A 15,776-nucleotide genomic window follows, 5' to 3' on the forward strand; every position below is an offset into this window, starting at 1 on the left:
TTTGGTCAAAGCCATTCAACAAGTCTCCAGGACGTTCCAAACTTTCCCACATCTTCCTATCCTCTTCTGAGCCCTCCAAACTGTTCCAACCTCTGCCTGTTACCCAGTTCCAAAGTCACTTCCACATTTTTTGGTATCTTTACGGCAGCACCCCACTCATGACACCAACTTACTTTATTAGTCTGTTCGCATGCTGCTAATAGACATACGTGAGACTGGATAATTTATAAAGGGAAAAGGTTTAATGGACTCACATTGCTCACATGGCTGGGGAGGCCTCACAAATGTGGCAGAAGGTGAAGGAAGAGTAATGGCATGTCTTACACGGTAGCAGGCAAAAAGGTTGTGTAGGGCAACTCCCCTTTATAAAACCATCAGATCTCATGAGACTTGCTCACTACCATGAGAACAGTATGGGAAAAACCTGCCCCCATGATTCAATTACCTCCCACCAGGTCCCTCTCACAACACGTGGGGATTATGGGAACTACAATTCAAAATGAAATTTTGGTGGGGACACAGCCAAACCATATCAAACTCCAACTGCAGTTCAAAGCATAAAAACTATTTTGTGCATAGCCAAACATCTTTATTTTTCACAACCTGAATACTAAAGATACAACCCAACTAGTCCCAGAACACTTCTAGATATTTCTGTGTATTAACCAAACTAAACAAATTTTTAAAAAGAACATCTGCAACAATAACAGAATAATAATTTAACAATCAAAGTTGGCTTCACCATTTCTTGTCTTCTCCATACATTTATCCAAGTTCTCCATCTTTATTTCTTCTTCCTTTTTATATGGGGTGTATTCAGTATCTTTTTCTGGGTTTGGAACTGATTTCTCCTTTGGTATCAAGAAACATTCAGCATGTAAAACTTGTTCAGCAGTCACTGAACTTCTATAACATATCAAGCTACAGAGGAGGGATTTGACTTTATCATCCTGTAAGGAAAAACAGGTGTTACAAAACAAAGGAACAAAAGGACAAATCTGTAATGAAGAAGGACAATTCACAAATACTCTTGGTCAGTGATACAAGGCAAAAATCAAGTTTTTCTATTTAGATTTTTAAAGATTCTTACCAAGTTCAACTATAGTTGACCCTTAAACAACACAAGTTTGAACTGCACAGGTAGGTCCACTAATAAGTGGATTTATTTTTTCAATAAATGTAGTCAGGAAGGAGGCGCTTCAAGATGACTGACGAGGTATGTGGTACTCCCCTCAACAAAAAAAACACCAAAATAATGAGCTGATAATCACACTTTAAATAGATCATCTGGCTGGGCACAGTGGCTTATGCCTGTAATCTCAGCACTTTGGGAAGCCATGGTGGGGGGAATCACCTAAGGTCAGGAGTTCAAGACTAGCCTGGCCAACATGGTGAAACCTCGTCTCTACTAAGAGAGTTGTATACTTAGAAGTGAAAGAACAATATCTACCATTACAAAACACATATAAACTCCACTGGTAAAACACACACACAAATAAAGAAGAGAAAGAATTCAAGTGTTACCACTACATAAAACCACGAAACCACAATGAATAAGAGAGAAAGTAAGAAATAAAAGATACACAAAACAACCAGAATCAATTAATACAATGACAGAAATTAACCCTCATGCATGTATCAATAACAGCCTTGAATGTAAACCAGTTAAACTTTCCACTTGAAAAATATAGACTGGTTGAAAGGATTTTTTTTAATGACCCAATTATATGCTGCCAAAAGATGTTCCATACAAAAGGAAACCAAAAGCAAGCAAGTGTAGCTATACTTGTATCAGGTAAGACAGATTTTAAGTCAAAAAGAGCAAAAAGTGACAAAGAAGGTCATTATATAATAATAAAGAGATCAATTCAGCAAGATAATATAACAATTCTAAACATACACATGGATCCAACAACAGAGCACCCAGATACATAAATCAAATATTATTAGATCTAAAGGGAGAAACAGACTCCACCCAACTCTCACCACTAGACAGATCATCTAGAGAGAAAATTAATTTTTAAAAAAACTGATTTTACACTGCACTTAAAAACCAAATTAACCTAACAGATATTTACAGAATACTTTACCCAACAGCAACAGAATACACATACTTCTCATGAGCATATGGAACATTCTCTAGGAATAGACCATATCTTAAGCCACAAAACAAACCTCAAAAAATGTTTTAAAATTAAAATCATATCCAGTTTCATCTCAGACCACAATGGAAAACTAAAAATCAACAAGAGAAACTGAAAACTATACAAATGCACGGAAATTGGCCAGGCACAGTGGCTCACACCTGTAATCCCAAAACTTTGGGAGGTGGAGGTGGGTGGATCACTTAAGGTCAGGAGTTTGAGACCAGCCGGGCCAACATGGTAAAATCTCATCTCTACTAAAAATACAAACATTAGATGAGTGTGGTGGCAGACACCTGTAATTTCAGCTACTCAGGAGGCTGAGGCAGGAGAACTGCTTGTACCCAGGAGGCAGAGGTTGCAGTGAAGTGAGATCATGCCACTGCACTCCAGCCTGGGCAATAGAGTGAGACCCCCATCTCAAAAAGAAATAACAACAACAACAATGACAACAACAAAAACACATGGAAATTAAACAACATGCTGCTGAATGACCACTGGTTCAAGGAAGAAATTAAAGAGGGAATTAGAAAATGTCTTGGAACAATCACTTGTTCAAGGAAGAAATTAAAGAGGGAATAAGAAAATATCTTAGAACAACTGAAAATCAAAACAACATAACAAAACCGATGAGATACAGCAAAAGCAGTGTGAAAAGAAAACTTTATAGCAATAAATTCTTGTATCAAAAAAGGAGTAAGATTTCGAATAAATGACCTAATACACATTAGTAGAAAGCAGAACTAAGTGAAATAAAGCCACAACTAACATCATTACTAAATAGGGAAAAGAAAAACATTCCTCTAGCGAAGAGCAGTGGCTCACACCTGTAATCCCAGCACTTTGGGAGGCCGAGGTGGGCAGATCACCTGAGGTCAGGAGTTCGAGATCGGCCTGACCAACATGGTGAAACCTCATCTCTGCTAAAAAATACAAAAAATAAAAATAAAAAATAAAAAAGCCGGGCATCATGGCGGGTGCCTGTAATCCCAGCTACTTGGGAGGCTGAGGCACAAGAATTGCTTGAACCCAGGAGGCGGAGGTTGCAGTGAGCCAAGCCCGTGCCACTGCACTCCAGCTGGGCAACAAGAATGAAACTCCATCTCAAAAAAATGAAAAACAAAAAACAAAAAAAGAAAAAGAAAGAAAAAGAAAAACATTCCTCTAAAGAACTGGAACAAGACAAGGATCTCCACTTTCACCACTCCTCTTCAAGACAGTCCTGGAAGTTCTAGTCAGAGCAACCAGACAAGAAAAATAAAAGGAATACAAATTGAAAAAGGGCAAGCCAAACTGTCCCTCTTTGCAGATGATGCTATCTTAGCTATCTACAAAAATCTAAAGACTCCACCAAAAAGCTCTTAGATCTGATTAATCTAGTAAATCTGCAGGATATAGAATCAACATGTAAAAATTGGTAGCATTTCTATAAACCAATAAGGAACTAGCTAAGAAGGACATCAAGAAAGTAATCCCATTTACAGTAGCTATAAAATAAATATATTACCTAGGAAGAAATTTAAACAGGGATGTGGAAGAGCTCTCCAAAGAAAACTACAAAACACCGATGAAAGAAACTGAAGAGGATGCTAACAAATGGAAAGACATTCCATGCTCTTGGATCAGAAGAATTGGTATTGTTAAAATGCCCATACTACCCAAAGAAATCTACAGATTCAAAGCAATCCCTATCAAAATAGCAATGTAATTTTTCACATAAATAGAAAAAAATCCTAAATTTCATGTAGAACTAAAAAAGAGCACAAATAGTCAAAACAATTATCAGCAAAAAGAACAAAGTTGAAGGCATCACACTGACTTCAAAATATCTTTCAATCCCAACACAGCATTTTATTAGTATAGAAAAAGATACATGCACCTATAGAATAGAATTGAAAACCCAGAAATAAAGCCACATATTTACAGCCAACCAATTTCTCACAAAGGCACCAAGAACAGACACTGGGGAAAAGACACTCACTTCAATAAATGGTGCTGGGAAAATTGGATATCCATATGCAAAAGAATAACAGTGGACCCTCACCTCTCACCATATACAAAAATCAATTCAAGATTGATTAAAGCCTTAAATGTAAAACCCAAGACTATAAAAGTACTAGAAGAAAACATACGGGAAACACTTCATGACACTGGTCTAGGCAGATTTTTATGGCTACGACCTCGAAAGCACAGGCAACAAAAACAAAGAGACAAATGGGACTATACTTAACTAAAATGCTTCTGGACAGCAAAGGAAATAATCAACAGAGTGAAGAAACAATTTGTTGAATGGAAGGAAATATTTGCAAACTATCCATCCAACACAGGACTAATATCCAGAATATACAAGAAACTCAGCAAGGAAAACAATCCCATTAAAAAGTAGGCAAAGGACATAAATAGACATTTCTCAAAAGAAAGCATACAAATGACCAACAAGTATATGAAAAATGCTCAATATCACTAATCATCAGGGAAATGCAAATCAAAACCACAATGAGGTATCATTTTACATCAGCTAGAATGCCACTATTTTAAAAAATGACAAAAAATACCAAAATACTATTTTGAAAAATCTCCACAAAGATGTGGAGAACAGGAAACTGTTACATATTGTTAGTGGAAATGTAAATTAGTATAGCCACGATGGAAAATAGTATAAATATTTTTCAAAAAACTAAAAATGGAACTATCATACAATCCAGTAATCCCACTACTTGATAGTTATCAAAATAAAAAGGAAATCAGTATATGAAACCTGCACCTCAATGTTTATTGCAGCACTATTCACAATTACAAAGGTAAGGACTTAAACCTAAGTGTCCATCAATGGACAAATGGATTAAGACAATTTGGTACGCTATTAAAGAAATATAAAGAAAATGTGGAATACTATTCAACCATAAAAAAGGAATTAAATTCTGTCATTTTCAGCAACAAGGATGGAATAATCATTTTGTAAAGTGAAATAAGCCAGGCACAGAAAGACAAATATCAAATATTGTCACTCATATGTCGGAGCTATAAAAGTTGATCTCATAAGGTAGAGTTGAATGACTAATACCAGAGACTAAGAGAATGTGGGTGACGTGGAAGGGGATGAAGAGAGTTGTTTAATGGGTACAAACAACCAGGTTGATAGAAGAAATAAATACTAGTGATTGATAGCAGAGTAGGGTGACTCCATTTAACTATGTATTAAATATTTCAAAATAGCCAGAAGAGAGGACTTCATATGTTCCCAAAACATAGAAATAATAAATAATCAAGATAATGGATATCCTAAATACGGACTTTGTCATTAACACATTCCATACAAATTACAAAATACCACATATACCCCATAAATATGTACAAATATTATGTATCAATATGAAATAAATAAGTACAGTCAGCCCTCCCTATCTGCAGTTTCCACATCTGCAAGCAAACAGATCAAAAACACAGTATTCTCAGGACTCAACACCCACAGATACAAAGGGCTGATTTTTCATATGCATAGGTTCCACTGGGCCAACTGCAGGACATGGGTATGGGTGGATTTTATCTGTACCAAACCCCTGTGTATACAGAGGGATGACTGTACTTTTTTAGTAAAACGGAATGCCTCCAGTACTGAAACAATGGAATTGAATTATGGCGAAAAAATGTAAAAGGAAAAAAATCATAGCTGAAATCTCTCAAAAACAAGTGAAATGAGAACAAATAAATTTTATTACTTCCTTTCTTCCTCTTTTAACAGGATACTGGTCAGAATTTGACACTATTAAAATGTCACACAGAAGCTTCTCTGTCTGGAAGGGTAAACTTCTTCATCTAGTCAGCTGTTTCTGGTTTTGGTTTTTAAGTGATCACCCTCTAGGATCACCTCTACTGCTGCTATCATTATCACCATCATTATGGGAGCCAGAATTTATTATATCCCTCTATTTCAAAGGACATTATTTGTATTAGAACATGTAAATAATCCTGTAATGTTGCTGTTCCATTATTTCCACCTGCGAAGACATCTTGGTATACCTTTTATTTGCCTCTTATGATGACTCCAACCAAAGCACATATCACATTGAATAAAAATAATCTGTTTACTGCTGGCCAGGCAGGCACTTTGGGAGGCCAAGATGGGTGGATCATTGAGGCCAGGAGTTTAAGACCAGCCTGGTCAACATGGCAAAACTCTGTCTCTACCAAAAATACAAAAATTAGCTGGGCATGGTGGCAGATGCCAGTAATCCCAGCTACTCAGGAGGCTGAGGCAGGAGAATTACTTGAACCTGGGAGGCAGAGGCTCCAGTGGCTGAGATCATGGCCCTGCATTCCAGCCTCAGCAACTAAGCAAGACTGCCTCAAAAAAAAAAAAAAAAAATCATCTGTTTACTGCTAGTGTCTGCATTACACTCTAAGATCCTTAAGGTTTGAAATTTTAGTTTGTCACTTCATCTCCAGAAAGTAGCACAGTATCTGAATATAGCAGACATTCAGTAAATATTTGATAAATGAATGAATGCCAACATCTGTACTCTACAGAATATGTTTTTAAGAACATTTAAAGATAGTTACCTTCCCTAGGTGCAAACAATTAAATATTACAAAATCCAAATGAGGAAAATAACACATGCTCCTGAAAACCGCAAAAGTAGATCAGGAACAAAAGTCTTATTATGGTCTTCAACAAAAATGAGTCTCATAACAAATGGGTCAATTTTCCCTAAGTTAACTTAAAAAGTTTACATTATTCCAATAAAAATATAATTTTTTTCCTTGAGACCAAACAAGTTAATTATAAAGATGTTTTAGAAGAATGACAACCAAGAATAGCCACGAAAGCTGATTTAAAAAATAGCAATGAGGGCCAGGTGCAGTGGCTCACACTTGTAATCCCAGAACTTTGGGAGGTTGAGGCAGGTGGATCACTTGAGGTCAAGAGTTTGAGACAGGCCTGGCCAAAATGACGAAACCCCATCTCTACTAAAAATACAAAAATTAGCCAGGCGTGGTGGCATATGACTGTAGTACCAGCTACTTGGGAGGCTGAGGCACGAGAATCACTTGAACCTGGGAGGCAGAGGCTGCAGTGAGCTGAAATTGTGCCATTGCACTCCAGCCTGGGACTTCAGACTTTGTTATTTTGTTTTGTTTTTTAAACAAAACAAAACAGCAGTGAAGAAGGAACAAGCCCTGTAAGTATTAAAAAGATACTATAAAGCCTATTTTAGTTAAATGAGTGCAGCACTGGAACATGAATAAACAACCCAATGGAACAGAAAAACTAAAACTATACCCCTGTACAAATAAAACTTTCTGCCTGAACACACTGATCAATCTTACTGTGACAATCAAACACCACGATCCCCCTCATATGACACAATTATATGTGCAAAGTATCATGCATAAAATATACTGCCTGTAAAAACCGAATGTAAATTTAATTAACCTCTGTATCTACCACCTTTTTCAATTGGGGAAAAGAGAACTATGAAATAATACCATAAGGATGCAATCAGCCAGCTCCAAAGTATGGAAAATGAAATTTTTTTTTTCACACAATACATGGCATGGAGAAAAAGAGTTCTGGGGGAACTTTATAGCTCAAGAGAGATTAAGAGATATATTAACCCAATACAGGTAGATCTTGTTGACATACTAATTTGAAAAAAGCAACCATTTAAAAATATATTTAAGACAATTAGGGAAATTTAAATACAATATTACAATTTGTTAATTTTATACGGTGTGATAACTGCATAACATATGTTGTAAACTAGACCTAAAGCAAGCAGAAGGACAGAAATAATAAAGATTAGAAAGTAAGAAAATAGACAACAGAAAAACAAGAGAGAAAAATCAATAAAAACCAAAACCTAGGTATTTTTAAAAAATGTACAAACTGGATAAAACTTACTTGGACTAACCAAGAAAAAAAGAGAGAAGACTGAAACTGCTACAATCTGAAATGAAAAATGGGACACTACTGAACTCAGAGAAATAAAAAGAATTATAAAGAAAATATGTACAACTGTATGCCAACAAGCTAGATAACTTAAATGGAATAGACCAACTTTTAGACACAAACTACCAAAATCGGCATTACTGTACTTCAGCAGAGGCTGAGGGTCATCTGTTGGGGGTATTACTGGAGGGATTCTGTTTTTTGTTTGTTTTGTTTGTTTGTTTGTTTTGTTTTTTTGAGACGGAGTCTCGCTCTGTCGCCCGGGCTGGAGTGCCGTGGCCGGATCTCAGCTCACTGCAAGCTCCGCCTCCCGGGTTCACGCCATTCTCCTGCCTCAGCCTCCCGAGTAGCTGGGATTACAGGTGTCCGCCACCTCGCCCGGCTAGTTTTTTTTGTATTTTTTAGTAGAGACGGGCTTTCACCGTGTTAGCCAGGATGGTCTCGATCTCCTGACCTCGTGATCCGCCCGTCTCGGCCTCCCAAAGTGCTGGGATTACAGGCTTGAGCCACCGCGCCCGGCACTGGAGGGATTCTGAAGGATGGGAATGGTGTATTAATTATCCTCTAATAACTCTCTCAACTACATGGTTCCATGAATTTATATTCTTCTCCATTTGTGGTATGGTATCTGTAATGTGCTGACTACAGAGCCTTGACTTGTTTTGCAGCTGTGTGTGATCACAAAATGTAGATAAAGGTAATCCCATTCCCAGCACTAATAACTGACTCAGATCACAGAAGCAGATACTATACAAGTCAAGATTCTTATAATTTGAACTTGCTTATTACTCAATTTATAAATCTTGCTTGTTCAAATTTCTAAATTATTAGTTTCATTTTAAATGCCACAATCCTTGAATCCATGAATAGCTACCCATATTAAACAAGGACTGTGTATTTACATTCACTTTTATTATACAATTATACATATACCTAGCAGCATGCCTAGCAAGGCATGATTACTTGCAGATTATTATTATTTTTATTTATTTTTTATTTTTTTGAGACAAAGTCTCATTCTGTCACCCAGGCTGAAATGCAGTGGCACAATCTCAGCTCACTGCAATCTCTGCCTCCCAGGTTCAAGTGATTCTCCTGCCTCAGATTCCCAAGTAGCTGGGACTACAGGCACCTGCCACCAGGCCCAGCTAATTTTTTTGTATTTTTAGTACAGACAGGGTTTTACCATGTTGGGCAGGCTGGTCCTGAACTCCTGACCTCAGTTGATCTGCCCACCTCGGCCTCCCAAAATGCTGGGATTACAGGTGTGAGCCACCACACCCAGCCAGATTACATCTTAGAGTAGGCAGACTTCTAAGATTACCCCAGGACCCCAATCTTCTGTTATTCATAACTTTACATAATTCTTTCCTCTTGGACCTACAGAATTGCTTCTAACAGAGAGAATACTATCAAAAACTATGGGATATCACTTTTACGATTTTGTTATAAAAAACTGTCACTTCTGTCTTAGTGAACAGAGTCCACTGCCTTCTCTGCATATACATTTCAATGAAACATGCTGCCATGATGGAAACAGGGCAAAGGATTGAGGGCAACCTCTGGCCAACAACTAGAGAAGAACTGAGGTCCTCATTCTAACAAACTGAAAGAAACAGAATCCTATGAACAAACGTGAGGTTAGAGGCATAGCCATCTCCAGTCAAGCTTTAAGATGACTATAGCCCAGCCAACATCTTAACTGCAACCTTAAATTCACTGAAGCAGAAATCCCAAATAAGCTGTGTCCAGATTCCTGACTCACAAAACTGTAATATAAGTTTTAAGTTTGAGCTAAATTTCAGGATAACTTGGTACAAGGTAATTTTTCTATCAAACCTGAAAGAGCAAGGGTTCTGGATGTGCACTTTTGGTGAATCTGTAACCTCTAATGCAGCATTTCTGGTATTTTTCTATCTAATAGCAAGAAATCTTTATCATAGCCTTTTCAAAACTGTAAACCATAGTCAACCTTCTTTGTTATACCCTTCCACAGAGATAATCAGGAAGTGTAACACAAAGTTTTATAATCCCACAAAAGTTGTCTGGAATGCTTTTTACTACTACCCAAGAAGTGTGGCAAAGCTCCTTAATATCACTTCTAAGATGTGTTTTTTTAAAATGATTTCATGGGACACTAGAAGGTATTGTACAATATTTCTGTAGTCAAATAAGTTAAGGAACTACTGAGTTTAACAAAATTATATGTATTCTTTCATTGTAATCCTAACTCAAAATAGCATAAGAACTTCCAGAGCCTGATCATTATACTCTTATAGACTCATCTGCTGTCATATTTATCCTCTTTATATCTAGTCATACTGAATTGCCCCTTTCTTTGCAGAATTAAAATTCAGCTTCCCCCAAAGTACTTTTTTTAGGGGCTTCATTTTTTTTAAATCTTTATGGGTACACTATGAAGTACATGAGATATTTTAATACAAGCATATAATGTGTAAAAATCAAATCAGGGTAAATGGAGTACCCCCAAAGTACTTGCTAATTACTCAACTTATAGATGTTAATTATTTACTTGTTCACATTTCTAAATTATTAATTTCATTCTCAACGCCACAATCCTTGTAATCCTAGGACCTGGTTCAATTCCTGTCACAGAAATAGCTACTCAAAATATGCTGGCTGAATACATATGTGAATGACAAAGATACAGTTAGGTACTTATAAAAAACTAAGTTATAATAAAACATTTAATTTTACTCTAATATGATCTTGAAACACATGGTAAATAATATTCTGCCCTAATTGTTAGATTATTTATATAATCTGTGTGACAAACATACAACCCAGCAGAGTAACACTGGTGTAGTAATTAAGTGGTGTAAGTAGGGCACCTGAATTTTTTCCAATACTTCATTTATTGCAAATGTTAATTTGGATTTTCAGAAAAACTGGAGGACACTTTCAGTCAGATATCTAAGTTTATATTACTGCATGTGTTTCAAACCAGTAAATGTCAAAAAGGTCACATACCAAATGAAACTGATCCACTTTCGGGATTCCATCTTTATTTATCTCAAACTCCTGATTTTGAACAGAAAGCTGTGAAAGAAAGTAAGAATGAATAAATGTCCAATGTATTAATATACTGATCTATAGAAGAGTTAACTCTGGAACTTCAGATCCTGGTGACTAGAAAAGAGTTCACTTAAAGAAAGCACATTAACTCTCTTACGGGTAAAAGCACTTTCATTGTAACTACATGTTCACAAGCAACCAAATGGTTCCTGGGGCTCCTAAAGTACCGATCAGAGGTGATGTACACACTATGAACACTTTAATATTTCTTCACCTTATAAGAAAATGTGTTAAAGCGTGGTAGCCTATATATCATGTTAGCCTCACCAATACTCAAAAATTAGGTACAAAGAAAATAAATCAGGCAAGTTTCTTTCTACCATAATATCTAACCTGTGGTTCGAGAAATATAAGCTAAACTTTAAAAAAAGCTTCAGAGATAAGAGGGATGCAAGAAATAAATTAATTAAATTTAACTTAAAAACATGGAGAATTTTTCACATACACAAAGGTACTCTGAGTCCCACATATTCATCCCCTAGCCCTAACAACCATCAGCCAATGACTACTCTTACCCTATGAACAAATCCATATATATTATCTTTGAGGCAAATCCTATGCATGTCATAATTTCACCTATAAACATGTTAGTACATATCTCTAAGAGACAATCTTATTTTTACACATATCATAAGAAAAATACTTTTATACAAAATACCTAGCTTTCAAAATTTGAGTAATCTCGTATCAAATTAGTTTACCCTTTTAGTTTATTTAAATCCAAATCCAAATAAGTTCCACCCATTGCAATTAAAAAATGAGCAGAAGGGCTTTTGGTCTCTTCCTGTTCCTCTCCATTAATTACAATTATAAAACCTGAAAATACCAGAAAATATAACCAAAGGAAAACATTGAACGGTTTAAAAAAGGAAGAAAAACTAGTTGAAGACCCCAGGATTAGAGGAACAACATAGTAACAGGTTGTCTTATAACCCTCCCAATTGAAAAAAAAAAAAAAAAAAGTGATCCAGATCTGATGTTTCCCAACTCCTAAGCCTGCAACAGAAAGCAGCCCAGGTAGATTCATTCCTCTCTTGAACTTAATAGGATTGCCATCAACACCACCAGGTGAGGCCAGGAGAAACAGCAAGAAGGTTCAACTGGAAACCTCACTGTCAATAAGCAGCCAGGGGAAGCATTCACCATCCTCAGCAGCAGCACCACCTGAGACACCAACGAGGCCACAGGCACCAACAAAGGGAAACCACACCACAAGCAGCTGGTCCAGTAAATACACTCTGATGCCCATAAGTAGGGAGATCCCACCATAACAAGGGATGGTTCTGGAGGTATTCTGCATCTGTCATAGGAAAGGAGAGATCCTGCCACAACTAGCACCCAGCTCAAGAAGCTTCATCCCATAGACCAGAGTCTGCATTCCCATATTTAGAAGCACTAGGCAGCTCAGTCTTGAAAACTCCCTTTCATTCTTTCAAATACCATCAGCAGGGACCACGGGAGGCCCAACAGTATGCAACAACTCAAGCAGATCAAAATATAACTGAAAAATTTCTAAAAATTAGATTGTCGTTAAAACCACAGTTCAAAAAGTAGTCCAGGACCTCTGTTTAAACCTAAACAAGGTGACTGCCTGCTAAAATAAAATTTTCAGGAGGACTCAGAATCTACTAAAATAATATCCAAAATGTCCAGGATAAAATTAAAAATCATTTGTTATACAAAGTACCAGGAAAACCACAACTTCAGCGAGAAACTGCAATCAACACCAAGATGAATCACATAATTACTTGACAAGAACTTTGAAGCAATGGTCATAAAATGCTTCAACAAGCAATTATAATTTCTCTAAGGTAAATAAAAAGAAATCTCAGCAAAGAAAAAAATTATTTAAAAGAATCGCATGAAAGTTAGGGAACTACAAAGTACAATAACCAAAATCTTAAAACTGGATGGAATAAATTGAAAAGTACAGAGATGACAGAAGACAAAATCAGTGAACTTCAGAATAGTTCAACACAATTTACTCAGCCTGATCAGAGAGAAAACATTTCCATTTATTTGTATCCTCTCTTATTTCCTTGAGCAGTGGTTTGTAGTTCTTCTTGAAGAGGTCCTTCACATCCCTTGTTAGCTGTATTCCTAGGCATTTTATTCTCTTTGTAGCAATTGTGAATGGGATAAGCAATTGTGAATGGGAGTTCCCTCATGATTTGGCTCTTTATTATTGGTGTATAGGAATGCTTGTGAGTTCTGCACGTTGATTTTGTATGCTGAGACTTTGCTGAAGTTGCTTATCAGCTAAAGTAGATTTTATGCTGAAATGATACAGTTTTCTAAATATACATTCATGTCATCTGCACACAGACAGACTTTGACTTCCTCTCTTCCTATTTGAATACACTTTATTTCTTTCCCTTGCTTGATTCCCCTGACCAGAACTTCCAATACTATGTTAAATAGGAGTGTGAAAGAGGGCATCCTTGTCTTCTGCCAGTTTTCAAAGGGAATGCTTCTAGTTTTTGCCCATTCAGTATGATATTCACTGTGGGTTTGTCATAAATAGCTCTTAATATTTTGAGATACTTTCCATCAATACCTAGTTTATTGAGAGTTTTTAGCATAAAGGGTGGTGAATTTTATCAAAGACTTTTTCTGCATCTATTGAGATAATCATGTGGTTTTTGTCACTGATTCTGTTTATGTGAGGCATTATGTTTACTGATTTATGTTGAACCAACCTTGCATCCCAGGGATGAAGCCGACTTGATCATGGTGGATAAGCTTTTTGATGTCCTGCTGAATTCAGTTTGCCAGTATTTTATTGAGAATTTTTGTATCTATGTTCATCAGATTAGCCTGAAATTTCCCTTTTTTGTAGTGTCTCTGCCAGGTTTTGGTACCAGGATGATGCCAGCCTCATAAAATGAGTTAGGGAGGAGTCCCTCTGGAATAGTTTCAGAAAGAATGGTAATGGTACTAGCTCCTCTTTGTACATCTGGTAGAATTTGCCTGTGTATCTGTCTGGTCCTGGACTGTTTTTGGTTGGTAGGCTATTAATTACTGCCTCAATTTCAGAACACATTATTGGTCTATTCGGAGATTCGAACTCTTATTTAGTCTTGGGAGGGTGTACGTGTCCAGGAATTTTTCCATTTCTTCTAGATTTTCTAGTTTATTTGCATAGAGGTGTTTATTGTATTCTCTGATGGTAGCTTGGATTTCTGTGGGACAGTGGTGATATCCCCTTTATCATTTTTTATTGTGTCTATTTGATTCTTCTCTCTTTTCTTCTTTATTAGTCTGGCTAGTGGTCTACCTATTTTGTCAATCTTTTCAAAAAACCAGCTCCTGGATTCATTGATTTTTTAAAGGGTTTTTTATGTCTCTTATCTCCTGCAGTTCTGCCCTGATCTTAGTTATTTCTTGTCTTCTGCTAACTTTTGAATCTGTTTGCTGTAGCTTCTGTAGCTCTTTTAATTGTGATGTTAGGGTGTCGATTTTAGATCTTTCCCACTTTCTCCTGCGGGCATTTAGTGCTATAAATTTCCCTCTAAACACTGCTTTAGCTGTGTCCCAGGGATTCTGGTACCTTGTGTCTTTGTTCTTATTAGTTTCAAAGAATTTATTTGTTTCTGCCTTCATTTCATTATGTACCCAGTAGTCATTCAGGAGCAGGTTGTTCAGTTTCCATGTAGTTGTGCAATTTTGAGTGAGTTTCTTAATCCTGAGTTCTAATTTGACTGCACTGTGGTCTGAGAGACTGTTGAGATTTCCATTCTTTTGCATTTGCTGAGGAGTGTTTTATTTCCAATAATGTGGCCAATTTTAAAATAAGTGTGACGTGGTGCCGAAAACAATGTATATGCTGTTGACTTGGGGTGGAGAGTTCTGTAGGTGTCTATTATGTACGCTTGGTCCAGAGCTGAGGTCAAGTCCTGAATATCCTTGTTAATTTTCTGTCTCGTTGATCTGTCTAATATTGACAGTAGGCTGTTAAAATCTCCCACTGTTATTGTGTGGGAGTCTAAGTCTCTTTGTAGGTCTCTAAGAACTTGTTTTATGAATCTTGGTACTCCTGTATTGGGTGCAAATATATTTAGGATAGTTAGCTCTTCTTGTTGCATTGATCCCTTTTCCATTATGTAATGCCCTTCTTTGACTTTTTTGGTCTTTGTTGGTTAAAATTCTGTTTTATCAGAGACTAGGATTGCAACCCCTGCTTTTTTTGTTTTCCATTGTCTTAGTAAATATTCTTCCATCTCTTTATTTTGAGCCTATGTATGTCTTTGTATGTGAGATTGTTCTCCTAAATACAGCACACTGATGGGTCTTGATTCTTTATCCAATTTGCCAGTCTGTGTCTTTTAATTGGGGCATTTAGCCCACTTACATTTAAGGTTCATACTGTTATGTGTGAGACATTCTTAAAAGCACAAAACACGGTGATAAAAGATCAGTGGTTGCCAGCGTTTAAGGATTGGGAGAAGGTTGTGACTACAAAGGGATGGCACACAGGAATTTTCTGGGTTATGGAACTGTTCTGCATCCTGACTGTGGTGGTGGTGATTACACTAACCTACAGGTGTTTTAAAATTCATAGAATGCATACCAAAAAAAGTCCATTG

General features: G+C 36.7%; 1 protein-coding gene across 2 annotated transcripts in view; it reads right to left on the reverse strand.

Annotated features, from left to right (window-relative positions):
• Positions 1 to 567: 567 nt before the first annotated feature.
• STK31 (serine/threonine kinase 31) overlaps positions 568 to 15,776 on the reverse strand; it is a 134,803-nt gene continuing 119,594 nt past the window's right edge. For both annotated transcript variants that reach the window (XM_015133895.3, XM_077996988.1), the window contains exons 23-24: positions 11,086 to 11,154; positions 568 to 950 (exon numbers count right to left, since the gene is read on the reverse strand). In XM_015133895.3, the coding sequence (XP_014989381.3) occupies positions 720 to 950; positions 11,086 to 11,154 (300 nt within the window). In that variant the 3' untranslated portion in view covers positions 568 to 719. The remainder of the gene's footprint in view (positions 951 to 11,085; positions 11,155 to 15,776) is intronic.

Source organism: Macaca mulatta, chromosome 3 (genome assembly GCF_049350105.2).
Source record: "Macaca mulatta isolate MMU2019108-1 chromosome 3, T2T-MMU8v2.0, whole genome shotgun sequence".
NCBI classification, from domain to species: domain Eukaryota; kingdom Metazoa; phylum Chordata; class Mammalia; order Primates; family Cercopithecidae; genus Macaca; species Macaca mulatta.